This window comes from Nomascus leucogenys, chromosome 18, assembly GCF_006542625.1.
Source record: "Nomascus leucogenys isolate Asia chromosome 18, Asia_NLE_v1, whole genome shotgun sequence".
NCBI classification, from domain to species: Eukaryota; Metazoa; Chordata; class Mammalia; order Primates; family Hylobatidae; genus Nomascus; species Nomascus leucogenys.
The window spans coordinates 39928310-39949665 of record NC_044398.1 but is presented as its reverse complement, the minus strand read 5'-3'; the positions used below and the strand labels follow the sequence as shown (position 1 = coordinate 39949665).

The window sequence follows — 21356 nt, the reverse complement described above, 5'->3', positions numbered from 1 at the left end:
GCACCTTGCCCCACAATTTTCTTACACCTAATGTTTATCTTAAGAGTAATATAAGTAAAAACTAACAGTCTGTATGAGTTTACAGGCAGAGAGGCCACTTGTTCAAAATATATACGACAAATTTTTAAAAATATTCATTCAGGACTTAGAAATGTGAGGTTTCTTATTATACTACTATGTAATTATTATTGTGACCATAAAAAACCTCTGTAGCAAGTAATAATTTACTTGTACATTTTTAAATAACTAAAAATGTTTAATTGGATTGTCTGTAATACAAAAAAAAATGCATTACGTAATGAATACCTCATTTACTCTGATGTGATTACAAGTTGTATGCCTGTATGAAAATATTCTATATATGCCATAAATAGGTAAACAACACTATGTTCCTACAAAAATTTAAAACGTTAAACAAATGTACATTTTACCCAATGAAACAATACTCAAACTTTTCAGTTTAATGCCACAGGCAAAAGAGATTGCTAGAGAGGTCATTCTACTATGTTACCATCTTTTATCTACATCTTGAATAAGGTGGGATACGTTAAAGTTGGTGACATAACACTTTACTAAATGCACGTCTTAAAAAGTTTAAAACTATTTCGTTTAATTTAAAAGCTAAGTTATCACAGTCTTACAAAAGAATTTTAAAATTCCCTACATTTTATTACATAAAAGTACAATTGGTCAAACAATTTACTACTAAAACTCAAAGTTTTCCTCTCACTATAATGCAGAATATTACTCTAAACACGTAACTCATGCATCACATGAACAATGTTAAAAGTCAGCCATAAAGAGCCTCTCCAATTAGATTTTCAATATGCACTTACATTTTAATATCCTTACCCTTCCATGGAAAAGTTACTGAATGATGCCTACCTAAGAAGAAAGGAATCTCTCAGATTTCTGATGCAACAGAAATTGATGACATGCTTTTACACAAACAAGAAGAAAAAAGGAACAGCATGAAGCAATTTTACAGTTGAATTACCTCACTATTTGCTTTTCAAAAAATCTACATTTTTTTTTCAAGGAAAAACGTATACCTTGAATGTAATTATAACTCTCCAAAAAATAATCTTCCACTCCTCTTAAACTTATATACAAATAAATTATCCAAAAGTTTTAGCTTTGGATTACTTTCTATACAGAACATTCTGATTTAGTGTAATGTCTTAAGCGCCAGTGCCTTAGTTCTTCCTACTGTGAATTTTCTAAAGTTTACAAAGACTTAATTTTTACTAAATATTTTTACACATGTATTCCATCTGCAAAAATATCTTTTATTATAAACTGCATGGTGTTTTGTAAGCTGTAGTTTCTGAACAAATGTTTTTCCACATTTATTACATTTGTATGGTTTCCTTCAACATAAATTCTCTGATGCTGAACAAGTTTGAGTAATTCCTTTAGACTTTTCTTCTAGCATAAAATCTGTACATTATACAGGGCAAGTAAAGGTATTACAACCCTCTTTATATTTGTAATGTTTGTCTCCAGAATACTCTTTTTTATTTTAAGGGTTTATATTTTCCAAGGTCTTTCAACAGTAATTACATTTATAATAATTTTATTAAGTATGAACTTCCTGATGTTGACTATGATGTGAGCAGATAGAAATGGCTTTTATAATTTTTCAAGTATAAACACTTTTATGTGCCATAAGGTATGAGCATGTTAGTTTTGACACATTCTTTGTTTGTAGAGATTTTCTCCACTATCAATTATTTTACCTACAGTAAGATGTGATAACCATTTAAAGGCCTTGCCACATTGTTCAGTTTTCTGAGGTTTCTCACTGATATTTCTCCAATACCTAGGAAAGTTTGAGGTGTATTCATAAGCTTTGCCAAACGTTTTTAGGTTCATAGGCATAATCTTTAGTATGAATTATGGCTGGATATATTTGAGCAATACTTAAAAGATTTTGCCACAGTCTTCTGATTTGTATGAGTTTTTTCCAGTATGAATTCTCATAAGTTTAGTAAGGCTAAAGGACTGGTTAAAGGCTTTCCCACGTTCTTTACATTTGTGGGATTTCCCTTCAGTATGACCTCTCTTATGTTGAGTAAACTTGAGGAACAAGAATAAGTTTTGCCACATTCTTGACATTTGTAGGGTATCTCTCCAGTATGAACTCTCTTATGTTTAGTAAAGCTTAAGGACCAGTAAAAGGCTTTGCAACATTCTTCACATTTCTGGATTCCTCTCCAGTATGAATTCTCTTATGTATAGTAAGGCCTGAAGACTGCTTAAAAAGCTTTGCTACATGCTTCACATTTGTAGGGTTTCTCTCCAGTATGATTTCTCTTAAGTTCATTCAGTTTTGAGGATTGTTTAAAGGCTTTGCCACATTCTTCACATTTGTAGGGTTTGTCTTCAGTATGAACTATGTTATGTTGAGTAAGGGTTGAGGAAAAGGAAAAGACTTTGCCACATTCTTCACATTTGTAGGTTGTATCTCCAGTATAAATTTTCTTATGTTTATTCAGTTTTGAAGATTGCTTAAAGGTTTTGTCACATTCTTCACTCTTGTAGGGTCTCTCTTTAGTATGAATTCTCTCATGTATAGTAAGACCTGAAGACTGCTTAAAATCTTTGCCACATTCTTCACTTTGGTAGGGTTTCTCTTCAGTATGAATTATCTGATGTTGTCTTAGGTGTGAGAACCTGTGAAAGAACTGGCCACATTCTTTACACTTGAAAGGTTTCTTTCCAGTATGTCTTCTCCTAAGTCTATTTGAATTTGAAAATTTCCTAAAGACTTTCACACATGTATTACATTGAAGTATTTTGCTCTGAGTAATCAACAAACATTGGTTAAGTCCATTATAACTTCCTTCCTGCACCTTAGATGCATTCAAACTTTTACAGCCTTTTCTTATTTGTAAATTCTCATGTCTACATTTCCCATATCTTCTCAGCATCACTTTTTGAAATGAATTTTTTATGTTCTGATCTAGCCAAAGGTCTTGGGTGAAATGAGAACACAGCTGAAATAAATAAAAATAACAAATTATCTCACTAGGCCCATGTGAATATACAAATCTATTGTTTACAAATCTAATACATAAAATTATACAAAGTACATTAGCAACATGGCATAACAAAAATACCACAGGTCCTAATTCTTTTATAGACTTATAACAAAACTGTACTGACCAAAATGTCTTTATGGAAAATCTAGAAATGAGTTAAGTGTGTTCAGTGTACCAGGTGAGCGAAATGCCACAAGCCATACTGAATGGATAGAAAAGTTTGTTACATTTGCCCAACACCTTTCCTCCTCCATAATGCAGCATGGCACTTTTAGAAGTAAACTGCAATGCCTGACATCTTCCTCAATATAGAAAAAAAAAAAAAAAAAAACTGGCTCATGTATTTTTACTTCTGGCTTCTGGGCACTTTTACAGAGACTTGTTTCTGTCTCCAATGACAAAATGTGCTGAAAGAAATGATGGTATACTTTGAAATAACAGCTTGAGTCTGCTGAGACCAAAGGTAAATGTTACAGCAACAAACTACAGTACCACAGACATGCAATATGTATAGGAAGTAATTACAGACTGTTAAGAAACACAGGCAAACCCCTTTAAATGAATAATCAACACAAAATTCCACACGAGACACATCATAACATATCTGATAGGCTCCCAGAATCTCTAGTTGAAACAATTGGTTTCAGACTATGTTAGGACAACACCGCGTTATAAAGATTGTGACAGGTAGCTGTTTGTTAATGTCCAAATCTCAACCAAAAAGTACAATACATACAAAATATTACAGTGACATGGCCTAAGTAAAAAAAAACAACTTAAAACTGTCAGAAAACAACCATGAAAATAAAGATGTACATATTAATTTTAAAAATTTAACCTAAATGGGAACACAGGTAACTAAAATAAAAAAAAATCGAATATCAAGGAAAAGATGAAAAATATAATAGAAATTATGGAAGTAGAAAATACAAATAGAAATAATGACTGAGGCCAGGTGTAGTGGTTCATGTCTGTAGTCCCAGCACTTTGGGAGTTTGAGGCAGGCAGATCACTTGAACCTAGGGAGTTCAAGTTTAAACTGGGAAATATGGCGATACTTCTCCTCTATAAAAATTTAAATTAGTCAGGTATATTGGCACACACCTGTGGTCCCAGTAAACAGGAGGCTGAGGTAGGAGGATCATGTAAGCCTAGGGAATCCAAGGCTGCAGTAAGCTGCAATCATGCCACTGTACTCAAACCTGGCTGACAGAGCAAGACACTGTCTCAAAAAATTAAGAATACCTGAGAAATTCTCAAAAGTAAGAAAACAAGGTTGTAAAAATGAAGAAGCTCAACATACTAAAACTAGGAAACACACAGATCCATAACAAGACATGCAAAGCAAAGTTCCCAAAGTCACAGACAAGAAGAGAATCTCAAATGCTGGAAAATACATAATTACGGTTCTATGATATAACCAGTGACTCTTTCAACAGAAACCTTGCAGACCAGAAGGAAATTGTGTACTATAGTTGATGTGCCAAGCAAAAATAACTTCTATGTAAGAATAATATAACCAGCAAAACTGTGCTACAAAATGAAGAAAAAGGAAAGACCTCTAAAGATAACCAAATGTGGAAAAATTACATCAACACTACATGTGCCCTACAAAAAATGCTGAGAAGAGTCCTCCTACTAAAGCTATATGATGCTAAAAAACAAAATTATCATACAAAAATAGGTAGCTTTCTGGGAAAGATATAAAGATATGCAAATATTTATACAAAAAAATCCTGTAGCATTATCATAATAACCAAAAGATGTTTTATTTAATTATTCTCTAAAATTTAAAGATAAAAGCTAAAAATAATAATGAAGATCTGTTAATAAATATATAACATAAATAGATATGTTTAGTGACATCAATAACTAAGTTGAGGACAGATGTAATAAGAAATAATTTGTGCATGAACCCGAATTTAAATTTCACCACTTCAAAATATATTGTTGAAATTTTAAGAGGTTTTTATATAATCCTGAAGGCACCCACAAAGAAAATGTCTGTATAGATACAAAAAAGGAAATAAGAAAGAAGTGACAGCCTATTCATACAAAAATAAAAAAGACACAAAGGAAGATAGAACGAGAAACAGACATACAAGAATCATTAAACAATAAAATAACAATAATCATTGTCTTCAGAAAATAAACATTTTAAAAATAGCCTTTCCAATCAATACACATACATTGAATAGAGGGATTATATAAAATTTTATATACCAAGATCCAACTTGCCTTTCTTCAAGAGTCACTTGAGATCTAGTAGTGAAATCAAACTGAAAGTGGCAAGTGGAAGAAGACATTTCAGGCAAACATTAACCAAATGAGAGCAGAAGAGATAAAAATTGTATTATACAAAATACATCGTAAGTCAACAACTCTCATTTTATAAAATATACTTTATGTCAAAATTCACAAGAGAAAAAAGGTCATTAAACAATAATAAAGATATCATTTATTGAAAACGTATGACAAATATGTGCATACATATATTTATATGTTTGTGTGTGTATGTGTATTTCTCACATTGTTTCCAAAAATACAAAGCAAAAATTGACAGAATTAAAGCAACAAATAGAGAGCAATATAATTAAAATAAGATATTTTAATACTTCAATTTCTGCAATGAACAATAAAACATAACAATATTAATAATGGAAAAGAGGGCCGGGTACAGTGGCTCATGCCTGTAATCCCAGCACTTTGGGAGGCCAAGGCAGGCGATCACGGGGTCAAGAGATGGAGACCATCTTGGCTAACAAAATGAAACCCGGTCTCTACCAAAAATACAAAAAATTAGCAGGGCGTGGTGGCAGGTGCCTGTAATACCAGGTACTCAGGAGGCTGAGGCAGGAGAATGGCATGAACCCAGGAGGCGGAGCTTGCAGTGAGACGAGATCGCACCACTGTACCCCAGCCTGGGCGAGAGCAAGACTCTGTCTCAAAAAAAAAAAAAAAAAAAGGAAAAGAGAAACTGGAAGCAGTGCAAATGGGGACAAGTGGCTCATGCTTGTAATTCCAGCACTTTGGGAGGCCAAGGACAGATCACCTGAGGTAAGGAGTTTGAGACCAGCCTAGCCAACATGGCGAAACCCCATCTCTACTAATACCCCATCTCTACTAAAAATAGCCAGGTGCGGTGGCAGGCATCTGTAATCTCAGCTACTCAGGAGGCTAAGGCAGGAGAATTGCTTGAACCAGGGAGGCGGGGTTTGCAGTGAGTCGAGATTGTGGCACTGATATCCAGCCTCAGCGACAGAGCAAGGCTCCATCTCAAAAAGAAAAAAATATACAAAGAAAGCAGTATAAAACAATATTATGCCTAAAAAGAACACCCCTTAACAATAGCAGGGTACAACCATTCTCAATAGCTCACATACATTCTCTTTGATAAACTGCCTGTTAGGCCATGATAAAAAAAAAACTTACTAAATCTTTAAAAATTGAAATTGATAGATTGCTCTTTTTGACCAAAATGGAATGAGAGTAGAAATCAACAAAAACAAAACTAAAAAATTTACAAATACATGAAAATTAAACAACACACTCTTCAGCATGCTCAAAGGGTAAAATAATTAATATTCAGCATGATTGAAGGGTAAAATAATTAATATTGTGAAGATGCCCATACTGCTCAGTGTAATCTACAGATTTAATGCAATCCGTTTCAAATATCTAATTTTATTTTAGCAGAAATAGAAAAAGCAACCCCAAAATTATATGAAATTTTAAGAAACAATGAAACACCCAATAATCTTCAAAGAGAGCAACAACTTTGGAGGCATCACAACTCCCTGATTTCAAAACACATTATATAGACTTAAAACAATTTGATTTGGTTATAAAAAGTGAACTAGACCAAATAAACAGAATGTAGTATAAATATAAACTCTCACACATATAATCTCAGGAAGAGTTATTTGCCCATCCATGATTTTTTTTTTTTCAGATGGAGTCTCACTCTGTTGCCCAGGCTGGAGTGCAGTGGCACAATCTAGGCTCACTGCAACCTCCGCCTCCCAGGTTCATGCCATTCTCCTGCCTCAGCCTTCCAAGTAGCTGGGACTGTAGGTGCCCGCCACCACGCCCAGCTAATTTTTTGGTATTTTTAGTGGAGACGGGGTTTCACCGTGTTAGCCAGGATGGTCTCAATCTCCTGACTTCATGATCCACCCACCTTGGCCTCCCAAAGTGCTGGTATTACAGGCATGAGCCATCGCGCCCAGCTGCACATCCACAATTTTTATAGCATTGCTATTGACAGGCAATAGGTGAAAGCAATGCAAATTTTTCTCCCCAGATTACTGGATAAATATAATTTGAAACATAAAAATAATGGAATATTACTCAGTGTTTAAAAACAGGAAATACAGGCCGGGCACACTGGCTCACACCTGTAATCCCAGCACTTTGGGAGGCCAAGGTGGGTGAATCACCTGAGTTTGGGAGTTCAAGACCAGCCTGACCAACATGGAAAAACCCCGCCTCTACTAAAATACAAAAATTAGCCAGGCATGGTGGTGCATGCCTGTAACCCCAGCCTCCTCTCAGGAGGCTGAGGAAGGAGAATGGCTTGAACTTGGGAGGCGGAGATTGCAGTGAGCTGAGATTGCTGCACTGCACTCCAGCCTGGGCAACAAGGGCGAAACTCCGTCTAAAAAAAAAGGAAATATTCTAACAACCATAATAAACTTTCATGAAATTATGCAAAATAACGTATGTCAGCCACAAAAAATACTGTATGAATCCACTTACATGAGATATTTAAAGCAGTTAGACTCAAAAACGGGAAAACAGAATTGTTTGTAAAGGGCCAGAAAATGGGAGAAATAAGTAGTTGTTTAATGTGTATTCAGTTTTAGTTTCGCAAGACAAAAACATTCTAGAGATATGTTGTATAATAATGTCAATATGATTAATATAAACTACATATTTTTAAATTAAGGTTCTAAATTTTATGTTCTTGATAATTAAAAATAAACAGTAATAATACCTAAAAAAGGGACAAAATTGACAGTTTTTAAAATTACCTTCAAATGAAAAAAGTGTTTCTCCCACACAAAAACAGATTCCCAAACAGATTTTAGAAGTAGTAGAATTTTTATGACCACTCAGATAAAATGACCATTGATCACTCACAAACATACAAGTCATAAACAATACAGAAATAATATGTGTATACACAACACAGAAATTATTATATTGGGAATAGACATATGACTGATTCATATTTAACTTTGGCTCCACGCTGTCTTAAAGTGTACAGAGTTGAATATTGTCATTCACAATTATCATACAAAATAAAAACTAAAAACACAATTAACTGATGTGAGGTGGCATACTCTAAAATATGAAACAAAAAAAAAATAAAATTGGCTGGGCATGGTGGCTTACGCCTGTAATCCCAGCACTTTGGGAGGCTGAGGCGGGCGGATCATGAGGTCAGGAGATCGAGACCATCCTAACACGGTGAAACCCCGTCTCTACTAAAAAATACAAAAAAATTAGCTGGGCATGGTGGCAGGTGCCTGTAGTCCCAGCTACTCGGGAGGCTGAGGCAGGAGAATGGCGTGAACCTAGGAGGTGGAGCTTGCAGTGAGCCAAGATCACGCCACTGCACTCCAGCCTGGGCGACAGAGCGAGACTCCGTCTCAAAAAAATAAATAAATAAATAAAGTAAAATGAAATAAAATAAAATTGCAAAACAAAATGAAAACATGGAATGTTAAACTTACTGAACACCATTAAGTAGATTACTACATTTGGAAAAGAAATCTTAGAAGACAAATGTAGGGAAAAAGTAGTAGAGGGGTTATTTGAAGATAAAAGGATGAGAACTTTCCAAATTTTTATGTGATAAAAGAAAAACTAATACCAATCAATACTGTTTGCTTTGAAATTATTTGGAATTATTCTGGAATTAAAAATAAGGAAACAATAAAGAACTTACAAAATAAACAAAAGGTGAAGCTATTTATCACCACTAGCATGGTCCCACAAGAAATGCTGCATGGTGACCAGGCACCAGTGGCTCATGTCTGTAATCCCAGAGTCTTGGGAGGCCAAGGCAGGCAGATTAGTTGAGGCTAAGAGTTCAAGATGAGCCTGAGTAACATAGTGAGATGCTGTTTATTTTTTTAATGCCAAAAAGAGTCCATATGTTGAAAAATATAATGATGCTGAATAGCCTTAAAAAACTACATGAAACTATAAAGCTTTCTGTTAAATGTAAATATATAAACACATATACTATTGTTTACTACCATAATCATGAAGGAAAATCTCTTAAAATTCTGCTATAGAATTTGAACAAAAAAATCTGCATAAATCTGTTAACAGATACACAATATAAAATAATATTTGTAATAATAAAAAACTACCAGATGTAAGCCCAAGTGCAATGGCTCATGCCTGTAATCCCAGCACTTTGGGAGGCCGAGATGGGTGGATCACGAAGTCAGGAGTTCAAGACCAGCTTGGCTAAAATGGTGAAATCCTGTCTCTACTAAAAATATGAAAAATTAGCCGGTCGTGGTGGTGGGTGCCTGTAATCTCAGCTACTCAGGAGGCTGAGGCAGAGCATTGCTTGAAACTGGGAGGCGGAGGTTGCAGTGAGCCAAGATCACACCACTGCACTCCAGCCTGGGTGACAGTGAGACTCCGTCTCAAAAACAAAACAGAAGAAACAAACAAAAAAACCACTACAGGATGTAAAGAGGCATAGTTTTTGTATTCAACTGAAGTTATGACATATTAATATTGTTATAACTTTAAAATGTTTTACATAATCTCCAATTACCAAGATAATTACAAGTTTATAGAAAGTATGCAATACAAAATGAGAAAGGAAACAAAGCATAACACTACAAAATCAAAAAAAAAAACAAAAATTAAGATAGTAAAATAGGAAATGATGGAAAACATCTCTACAAGAAACACAGAAAATAATAACAATCAAAATGGTAATAGTAACTTTATTTCTCTAAGGAATCATTTTAAATATAAATTGATTAAACTAATAAGAAATTAAATGGCTGAATGGAATAAGAACAAACAAAATCACACAATATGCAACAAATTACACAATATTCTTGTTTGAACTTGGTGTACTCTGTTAGGACACACAACAAGCCTTATTAAGTTTAAGAAGACTAATCAGGTGTGGTGACTCACGCCTGTAGCCCCAGCACTTTGGGAGGCCAGGACTGGAAGACTGCTTAAGACCAGGATTTCAAGAGACTCCCTTTAACTTTGAGTCAAATAGGTTGAAAGAAACAGAATGAAAAAACATATTCCATGCAAACAGTATCCACAATTAAGTGAGGTGGTCATAATTATATTAGACAAAATATGCTGTAAATCAAAAACTAGCATGAGGTAAAGATTGTTACTATATAATGATAACATTGGTCATTTACCAAGAATCTATAACTATTATACCTATTTAAAAGATCAGGGTTCCAAAATATATAAAGCTAATATTGACAGAAGTGAAGCAAAAAATACATAGCAACATAATAATTACAGACATCAAGACCCCACTTTAATAATGAGTGAAAGTTTAGATAAAACATCAATAAGAGAACAAAACCTGGATGACATTATAAATTGTATTAATTCATTTTGTATTGCAATAAATACCTAAGACTGTGTAATTTATAAAGAAAAAAGATTTATTTTCTTCATAGTTATGCACAATGTACAATAAGTGTGGTGCCAGCATCTCGTCTGGTGAGGGTCTAAGTAAGCTTACAATCATGGTGAAGGCAAAGAGAAACCAGACATACTGCATGGGGAGAGAGGGAGCAAGCATGAAAAGAAAGTGCCAGGTTATTTAAACACGCAGCTCTCATGTGAATTAATAGAGTGAGAACTCATTGATCACCAAGGGGATGGTGCGAAGTCATTTACAAGAGATTTGCCCCCATGACCCAAACACATCACACAAGGATCCACATCCTACATTGGGAATCCCATTTCAACATGAGATTTGAAGGGTACAAACATCCAAATCATATCATAGACCAACTACACATTAAAAATATGTACAGGACTCTCCAGTAAAAAGGATCAGATTACACGATATTCTCGTTTGAACTTGGTGCATTCTGTTAGGACACATAACAAGTCTTATTAAGTTTAAGAAGACTGGCCAGGTGTGGTGGCTCATGCCTGTAGCCCCCAGCACTTTGGGAGGCCAAGGCAGGAAGACCGCTTGAGACCAGGATTTCAAAACCAGCTTGGGCAATATAGTGAGAATCCGCATTTCTACAAAAAATCAAAAAACTAGCCAGGTGTCACAGCACACGTATGTAGTCCCAACTACTTGGGATGCTGAGGTGGGAGGATTATTTGAGCTTCGGAGGTTGAGGCTGCAGTGAGCCAAGATTGTACCACTGTGCTCCAGCCTGAGTGGCACAGTGAGAATCTGTCTCTCAACAACAACAAAAATAAATAAATAAATTTAAGATGACCAAAATTATACAGTTATGTTTTCTGACTAAAATAAAATGAAACTAGACATCAAAATCAAGAGATAAACTGGCAAATTCAAAAATATATGGAAATAAAACACACTCTTTAATATATTTTTGCTCAAGGTCCAGATAATTTAATCAAAATGTGAAAACAACTCACAGTGGTGAAGAAATTCCAATGGTACATTGTTGACCAGAAATATTGTTTAAAAATTTTTAAATTGATTATGAGCTAAAACTAGTCAAACACGCATGAGAAAGAACAAAGAGGCATTATATTCCCTGATTTCAAAATATATTAAAAAGCCACAATAAACAAAAGCAATGTGGTACTAACAGAGACAAATAAACAGACGATGGAACAAAATAGCCCAGAAATGAACCCTTCTTTATATAATCAAATAATCTTCCACAAAGTTGCCATGACTACACAATAGAGAAAAGAAAATCTCTTCAACAAATGATGTTGAAAACTGAGTGTCTACACTTAAAAAAAATAAAGTTGTATTATTTTCTTGCACATTTTAAATAAAATAATGAAACTAAAAAACATATAACTAATACAACTCTTAGAAGAAAAAAATAGGGAAAATACAGAACACTGGTTTTCACACTTTTTTGTAGATATGACATCATACTTATGAAAAACATAAAAACCCCCCAAATTTAACTACACTAAACTTCAAATTTTCTGCACACCAAAGAAAATATTTAGTAGAATGACAATGCCACCGAAGAAATGGATGAAAATATTAGCAAATTACATGTGATGAGTTAATATTCAGAATTATAAACAACTAAAACTGAACAACAAACATTGAATAAATTGATTTAGAAATGGACAAAGAATTGAACTGATGTTTAATCAAAAATATATATAAGTAGAAAAAAGCACTTAATGCAAAAAAGTACCAGTTGTAGATAAATACAAAACAAAATTACAATCCAAAACAAAACCACCTCATACCCATTAGAATGGCCATGATAAATTTTTACAGTGCCAAATCTGTTGAGTATGTAAAGAAATTAAAACTCATGTGAATTATTGGTGAGGAAAAAAGGATGCAACCATCATATTATGAATGTTTCTTAAAAATTAAATTACATAATTCAGGAATTCCACTTATAAACCTATATTCAAATATAAATCATATTGTTTGACTGGAATACAAAATATATTTTTATATATTAATATATTTATAAATGGAATCCTAGAATTCCACTTACAAATCTATATTCAAACATAAATATAAAGGTATATACCAAATATAAATCTATATTCAAACAAAGAACCTGGAATATATATTTGAAATATTGGTATAATAAATACATTATACCAATATTTATATATTTAATATATAAATGTTATATATTATATATATAAATATATGTTATATATATTAAATATATAAATATTGGTATAATGTATTTATTATACCATTATATAAAAATATATACATATATATTTATATATATACTATATATATAAATATATTATACCAATATTTACAAAAGCCAAAAGGCAGAAGTAACCCAGATATCCCTTGACTGATAAACAAATTAAAAATATAACATATACAGTGGAATATTATTCAGCCTTAAAATAGTAAATCTTGTCACATTCTTACATAAACGTTGAGAATATTATGTCAACTGAAATAAGATAATAACAAAGTGATAGATACTATATGATTCCATGATATGAGTCATCGTAAGTAGTCAAATAGAAACAGAAAGGAGAATGGTGTTACTCAAGGTCTAAAGAGAGGGTAAAATGGGCAGTTGTTACTTAATGGGTATTAAGTTTTAATTTTAGAAGACATAAAAGTTCTAGAGGTATTTACATAATATGTAAATACTCTTAAGGACTAAAATGTACACCTTTTTTGAGGTAGGTTCTCACTCTGTCCTGCAGGCTGGAATGAAGTCACATAATCACAGCTCACTGCAGCCTCAACCTCCCATGCACAAGTGATTCTCCTGCCACGGCCTCACAAGGAGCTAGGACCACAGGTGGACAACCCAACACCTGGCTAATTTTAAAATTTTTGTGAGGATGGGCTCTCTATGTGCTGCCCAGGCTGGTCTCAAGTTCCTGGGCTTAAGCAACACTTCTGCCTCAGTTTCCCAACGTGCTGGCATTATAGGCATGAGCCTCCACCACACTCAGCACTGAAATATAGACTTAAAAAGCTTTAAGATGGTAAATTTCATGTTATGTGTTTTCACAAGTTTTTTTGAAAACAACTAAAAGTGATATACATCTTTCTATAAATCACAAAATATATAAATATATAAATATAAATCAACTTCAAATCACAAAAGTGTTTCTCTCAAAGAAAATATATATATTTATCATTATTTCTATGACTACTCACCTTCACATAATAAGACAACCATTGAAAATCAGCCAAGAAGGCTGGGCATGGTGGCTCAATCCTGTAATCCCAGAACTTTGGGAGGCCGAGGCAGGCGGATCACCTGAGGTCAGGAGTTAGAGATCAGCCTGGCCAATATGGTGAAACCTCGTCTCTACTAAAAATACAAAAAAATTAGCCGGGCATAGTGGCAGGCACCTATAATCCCAGCTACTCGGGAGGCTGAGGCAGGAGAATTGCTTGAACCTGGGAGGTGGAGGTTGCAGTGAGCAAAGATTGTGCCACTGCACTCCAGCTGTGCCTCTACTGTGGCCTGCAGACCTTGGCCTCTACTGTGGTCCCTGAAGGAGTTCAGTGACTCAGTTTCAGCTGTCTTTGCCACAGTTCACAGCAATTCCTGCCAACACAGGAACCCACACAGTGATGTGGAAAAAAACTTCCAAATACTCAGTGGTAGCCACACTTACCACATCCCGATATAAGGTCCACCATATGCAGACCCAACTGCAGAAATCTGTCCTAGTTTCTGCCCTATAAATAAAAGTCCTGAAGGAAATCTAGCCCGCCCAGACATTAGATGGGAATCACAACAACCAAAGCCCCTGGTAAAAAGCCACTTGAAGGTAGAATCCACTGCATACCCAGCAGCCTTGTGACACAGTTACAAACTCTTCCCTACTATAAGCTCATAGGGCATCCCATTACCCTGAGGACCCAACAAAAGAAGATCTGTACCTCCTGAAATCAGTTTATAAAAAATTAAAGAGCTGTTTGCTTCTTCAAATTTATAGACACCAGGGTAAGGCTACATGGTTCCATTGTCAATGTTTCTATTTTAACATAGCAGTGAAAGTACTTTGCAGAAGAATTAGTCAAGAAAATGACCCTAAAAATGACATTCAAACTGAGGAAAAAAAAATTAAAATGTTGCTGTTTGTAGGTGACATGATCTTATATATAGAAAACCATAAACAGTGCATCAAAAACTAACAAATGCCCTCAGAAAATTAGCAATATATAACATTAACAAATAATTATCAGTTATGATTCCATATGCTAACAACAAACCATCTGATAAAAAAGGAAGAAAACAATCTCATTTCCAATAGAATTAAAAAAATAAATTTCTGAAAAATAAATTTAACAAAGAAGGCAAAAGATCTTTACACTGAAACATATATTGATGAAAGAAATTGAAGAAGTCACAAATAAATGCCAAAAGATTTCATGTTTATGAACTGGAAGAATAAATATTATAAAGTGCCATATGATTCAAAGTGATCTACAGTTTCAATGAACTCCCTATTAAAAATCCAGTGACATTTTTCACGGTAATGGAAATTACAATTCTAAAATTTACATGAAACTACAATAGGCTTTGAAAAACCAAAGCAATATAGAGGAAAAAGGACAAAGCAACCGAACTTCATACTTTACGATTTCAAACTATACTTTCAGATTGTAGTAAAAAAAAACAAGATGATACATGCAAAATATGGACACAAGAAACCAATGGAACAGAATAGAGCCCAGAAATAAACCCAGGCGTATAAAGTTTACTAATCTTTGACAAGTGCACCAAAAATACACAATGAACAAAGTATAGTCTTTTTAATATTTGGTTCTGAAAAAACTGGTAACCTCCAGGCAAAGGAATAAAATTAGCTTATTTTTCTTACACCACGCTAAAAGTTAAATTACAGACTTAAATATGAATCCTTAAAAAATCTGAAAACAAAATACATGGAAAACCCGCATGATATGGTCTTAACAATAATTTGTTAGACATAATAACAAAAGTACAGCAACAAAAGCAAATATAAACAAGCTGGACTGCATCAAACTAAAAACCTTCTGCACAGAAAAGGGAACAATAAAATAAAAAAATCTGTAGAATGGGAAAAAATATTTGCAAACCATACATCTGATAAAAGATTGATATACAAAATATATATAAGAAATGCAAGCAGATTAAAAGCAAAAACCACAGTAACCCAGTTCAAAATAGGCAAAAAACTAAACTGATATTTGTCCAATGAAGACATACAAATGGCCAACAGATAAACCATAAAGTACTCAATGTCACCAAATATCAGGCAATTGCAAATCAAAACCATGAGTATCATTTCAAACATGTTAGAATGGATAATGTAAAAAGAAGAAACATAACAAGTGTTGGCAACACTTTGAAGAAAAAAAATTCTGTACATTCTTGGAGAGTTATAAATTGATGGAGTCATTACAAAAACCAATAGAGGTTATTTGAAATACAGAACTACTACACAATCTAGCAATCCCAGTTCTGTGTATATAACCAAAGGAAATGAAATAAGTAACTTGAAGACATATCTGTACCACCATATTTGTTGCAGCATTATTCACAATTGCCAAGATATAAAAAACCTAAATGTTTGTGGATGCTGAATAAAGAAAACCTGGTATAAATAAACAATAGAATATTATTTAGCCTGAAAAATAACAAAATCTTGCCATTTCAACAACATGGGTAGAACTGGAAGACATTATGCCAAGGGAAATAAGCCAGACACAGAAAGAGAAATACTGCTCATTCTCACTTATATGGGGAATCTAAGAAAGCTGAACTCACAGAAGCAGAGACTGCAATGGTAGTTGTCAGGGACTAGATATGGGAGAAAATGAAAAGATGTTGAAAAGACACAAATTTTCTGTTATGAGTAAGTTTTTTGAATGTAATGTATAGCTTCATGATACAGTTAACACTAATTTTTTGTATGCTTAAAATTTGGTGTCAGCAGATCTTAGGTGTTTTCATTACAAAAAAGGTACCTATGTGAGGAAAGGTGATAGAAATGGTCACAAACATAATTGTGCTAATCATTTTACAATCTACACATGCAGTAAGTCATTACATTGTACACAATAAATATATAATTATACAATTTTCACTTGTAAAAAAATCCACAATACACACCTACATATATATACACACATATAAATTACAGTTCTGGTAAACTTTATCCTAAACAAGATAAAATTACAAAATAGTAATTTAAAAAACAAGGAAAGAAGTGGGAGCTTAACATATGCTCAGTAATGTTCTAAGTTCCCTGACATAGTGAATTGAAGAAATGTAGGAAATATATACGTTATATTACAGTTGAGAAATTAAGACAGAGTTGAAATTACAACCTCAGTTAGTACTAAAAGAATAAAAATTTCAATTCAAATAACATTAGATATTCTTAAAGAGATACTTAATATTCTGATTAAATTACCGAGTATGAATTTCTGTAGAAACACATTTGAAACCTCCATAAAATAAAAAACTATAAAGCAGAAAACATACAACATATGTTTGTTGTATTTCTGGGATTTCTGAACCAAATCTCAATATCACTACTTTTACATATTTCAGACGCAATGCAGAAAGAGAACTTAAAAATGGTTAAACACAGAGTTTCTAAAAAATATGCAGCTATTTGTATATCCCCAAAAGCAATAAAAGTAGTCAGATTGTGTACTCCTTTATAAGCCATAAAGAGAACTTTGGCTCTCACTGCAAATCTGAAGAAAAATTATTGAAGAAAAAGTAGAGTCATTAGAGAGCATGGGACAGAGGATGCCCCTATGTGAGAACAAGTGAAAAAACCCAAGCTTCTCAGAAAAGATTTCCACTGGAGCACAGCTTCCCAAATCACATGTAAAAGTCTGGGTTCCTCCTCGGCCTTTGGATGTCTCATCTATGTCATCCTCTTCTTCATTCGCTTTCACCTACCTGGGTGCTTCATACTCCATGGCTTTTCCCTTTGCTCCAGACAGGTGACCAGGTCTGGCTTAGAGAAGACAATACCTGTTTTATTTTAAAAAGCAGCATGAGCATGACTTTTCCTGGAATTCTCCATTTACCAACCTAATACTGTGCTAAGTAGAGAAAAGAGGACATAATAGAAGATTCTAGAAAATTAATTCCAAAATACTTTTTACTGACAGAACCTTTAGCATATTCAGAAAGTACATTAAATATGTGGGTCCTCAGTTTCACTCCCCAGTATTACTGAATCAAAAATTGGTGGTGGCAATTGAATTTTAAGGTGTGGACAACATTATTTTATGCCACTAAATTTCTGAAATTACCACTTATCTAGAGTGAATAATATAGATAAGCTCAGGAAAGGGGAAAATTCAGGTCAAAATGAAACAACCTGAAGAATTTATTTTCCACACCAAAAAATCCTCAAGATTGTCTTGAAAACAGGGATCTGAAATTCACTCATGCAAAGCAGAAATTACCAAAACACATCCTACAAAGGAAGAAAATGAAAACTTTAGGTAAATTAGGAATTCTATATTGAAGTTATCCTCAACCAAGAAGACCGGGTTTCTGTAGTTCTCTAACATCAATCACATCCTTATACAAATTCTGCTGAGCAGCATCTAGGTGTTGACACTCCTCCGGACAGAATTCTATGGCTACACCCCTGAATGTCAACAGTCCCTGAAAACACACACACACACTTCAAGTGGCCATGGGCAGAATTCTTAAATTGACTTAAGATAAAATGAGTGAAGACAACTGATTCTGACTTATACGACTGAAATTGTCCTATAAAATAATTCCCAACTAAGAAATATTCTCTGTTGTATTCTCTATCTCTGAGAAAAGACAGCATAAGATTCACAACACCAGTGTAGTGTATAGATGATATTTTTTGAATGATAAAGTACAAAATTAACAACAGGAACATAGACATGTACATTTTTGAGTGCTCGATTTAATCATACAGTATAAGTTCTGTATATTTCTCAGATTAAAAAGTCAGGCTTAGTTATAAAGTACCTCTCAAATTTTAAGAGGTACTTTACAATAAACTGTGTACAACAATAAACTGGAGATCTTTTTACGCAGATTTTGTTTCAAGAAACCTGAGGTAAAACCTGAGTTTCTGAATTTCTAACAAGCTCACAGGTGACATCAATCTTTCTGGCCCAAGATAAATATTTTGTCAAACATTCATTAAGTGGCAGAGCCTGGGTTTTTATGACCAGTAAACAAAGGTGAGAGACTTCACTTTTTAAAGAAAGATATATGCAAAGAGAATCCAAGAAGAAAAGAGAACTTCCAGATTACATGTGATGCTTTATGCACATCAGCTGGTAAATGTCCCCAAGGTACTCAATAATAAAGAGAAAAATAACTCTACAGTGGAAAAAAATTCTCAGAGAACTATTTAACTAAGCGAATCAAATTAACACCAATTGTAACAGAACAAATTTTCATCATGCGCTGATGCTCACAGAAGGACACAATATCACTGCTGGGATACTGGCCCCCGCCAAAGGAGCAAATTATAATTCAAATCTAATCATAAAGAAACAAGTTTTATGCAAAATGCAAGCTACAGTAATTGCTCATGTTGTGTAATCTCTAATAGAGTATTTACGCAGACTTTCTTTAGCATTCTAGAAAGCTAGTATCTCCTAATTATTTTTTTCAAAACTTTCTGAATTATTCTGGGTAATAAATGCCATCCTGTTCAAATGTGCATATTTTAATCCTGTTCTGCATGGAGTTGATGGAGCACACAGACAGAACTTCAACATTACATATTCCCCTTTTTCATGAATATCTAAGAACCCCACCTCTCCCCAGTAGGAATCTTGGGTATCCATACCTTTCCATGTGCACCAGCACCAGCAACAAAGGGTATTTTTCTTTTTTTTTTTCTTTAGAGATGGAGTCTCTCTCTATTGCCCAGGCTGGAGTGCAGTGGCACGATGTAGGCTCACTGCAACCTCCGCAACCTCCACCTCCTGGGTTCAAGTGATTCTCTTGCCTCAGCCTCCCGAGTAGCTGGGATTACAGGCACCTGCCACCACGCCCAGCTATTTTTTGTATTTTTAGTAGTGACAGGGTTTCACCATGTTGGCCAGGCTGGTCTCGAACTCTTGACCTCAGGTCATCCGCCACATTGGCCTCCCAAAGTGCTGGGATAATAGGCATGAGCCACCGCGCCCAGCCAAAGGGAATATTTTTAATATTACGAGTCATAAATTAATGATGAGAATTCTGCATGGCAGAGAAGAAGCCAAGATGAAGAGAATGTCGAGAAGGCTCTAGTATATAGAAAAAAAATATTTTTTCAGAGTTCCTTGACTATCATGAGAAGAAAAAATGTTTAAACAAACTTATAGGGAGAAACAGCATAAAGTCAAGAAGTACAGGTTTGTAAGTTCTAAACATATGGCATTCCAGGAGGCAGAGTGAACACAGCTCCTGATCTGAGACACAGTCACCTGAGAAAAAGCCATTTTTCTCTTCATCATCCTTCTCTAGGATTTCTTCTCAGTTGATATTCTCTGGACAAGTCACACCTGCATCTTGGTAATATGCCTTTAAAGGAATCAGCACAATCCCTTCACCTGCTACCACCACAAACACAGGTAGAAAGATCCAGGCATGCAGAAAATGTCCACCCATATATGTTGTTTATAACAGGTGAGATTCAAGGACAGTGAGCTCCTCCATGAAGATCAAAATTTATCTTTCTTTTTCCTGCCCTCAGGTGCTCTCCCCTGCCACAGACGCCACAATTTCTGCTACAGCAATGGGAATATGGGCCACACTAACTTGTCCCTACCAAATCCAACCATAGCAGGCCCTGTGACCTCCCTTTGGAATAAAGTTTGAACTCAACTCTCATGAATGTATTTTGAATTCCTCATGTTTGACCCTGGCCTCAACCTGGAGTCACCTGAGGCACTTAATTATATCAACAAGGATGCTTCCACCCAGAACAATACACAGAGCCTGCGGGAAGGGCACAAGTGAAAAGATTTCTGCAACCTGGCCATGGAATCTTAATTAGAAGCCTGGGCCAAGAACCACTTAGCTAAGCACTGCCTCTCAAGCTTCAATGTGCATATAAATCATTTGGTAACCCTGGCCCCACACTATGTAATGTGATTCTGCAGGTTTTAAAAGGGTCCATGAAAGTGCATTTTAAACACATCTCCTGTCAATGCTGATGTAGCTTCCCCAGACCCATCATTAGTAGCATTTAGTTAGAAAAAGCAGGCATGGAACAGACTCTTACACTCATCACTCATCACAACAAAAACACTTCTGATCAAATAAACAATCAATCTCTATCCTGAAAGAACACATTCTTTGCTAGCTCTTTAAAGTTTACAGAGACAGGAGAAGGCATCAATGTCTGAGTAAGTCTGCACTGAAAAACAACATGTACACATATACTTATGCAATGCTTATTAAGCAGGTACTATGTGCTCAAGAGTGTGTTACAGAGCAGTGTGCTGGGAACATCACATTATGTGATTTAATCTTCGTAACAACTTGAGAGTTGGGTACTAAGTGTTCAATAATTCTCAGAATTCAGATGAAGGGGCCAGCATTGTTTTCTTCTCCTGTTTATCTCTTATTGATTTTTTTTTTTTTTTGAGATGGAGTTTTG

At 34.5% G+C, this 21356-nt stretch overlaps 2 protein-coding genes across 2 annotated transcripts in view; one reads left to right on the top strand and one right to left on the bottom strand.

The window, feature by feature from the left end:
* LOC100601415 (putative ankyrin repeat domain-containing protein 30B-like) overlaps window positions 1-21356 on the top strand; it is a 68027-nt gene that overhangs the window by 45160 nt on the left and 1511 nt on the right. The gene's annotated exons all lie outside the window — the stretch shown is intronic.
* Window positions 2259-21356, bottom strand: part of LOC115831152 (putative zinc finger protein 66) — a 31042-nt gene continuing 11944 nt past the window's right edge. Inside the window, exon 2 of the mRNA XM_030797761.1 lies at window positions 2259-2999. Coding sequence (XP_030653621.1) covers window positions 2259-2999 — 741 coding nt within the window. The remainder of the gene's footprint in view (window positions 3000-21356) is intronic.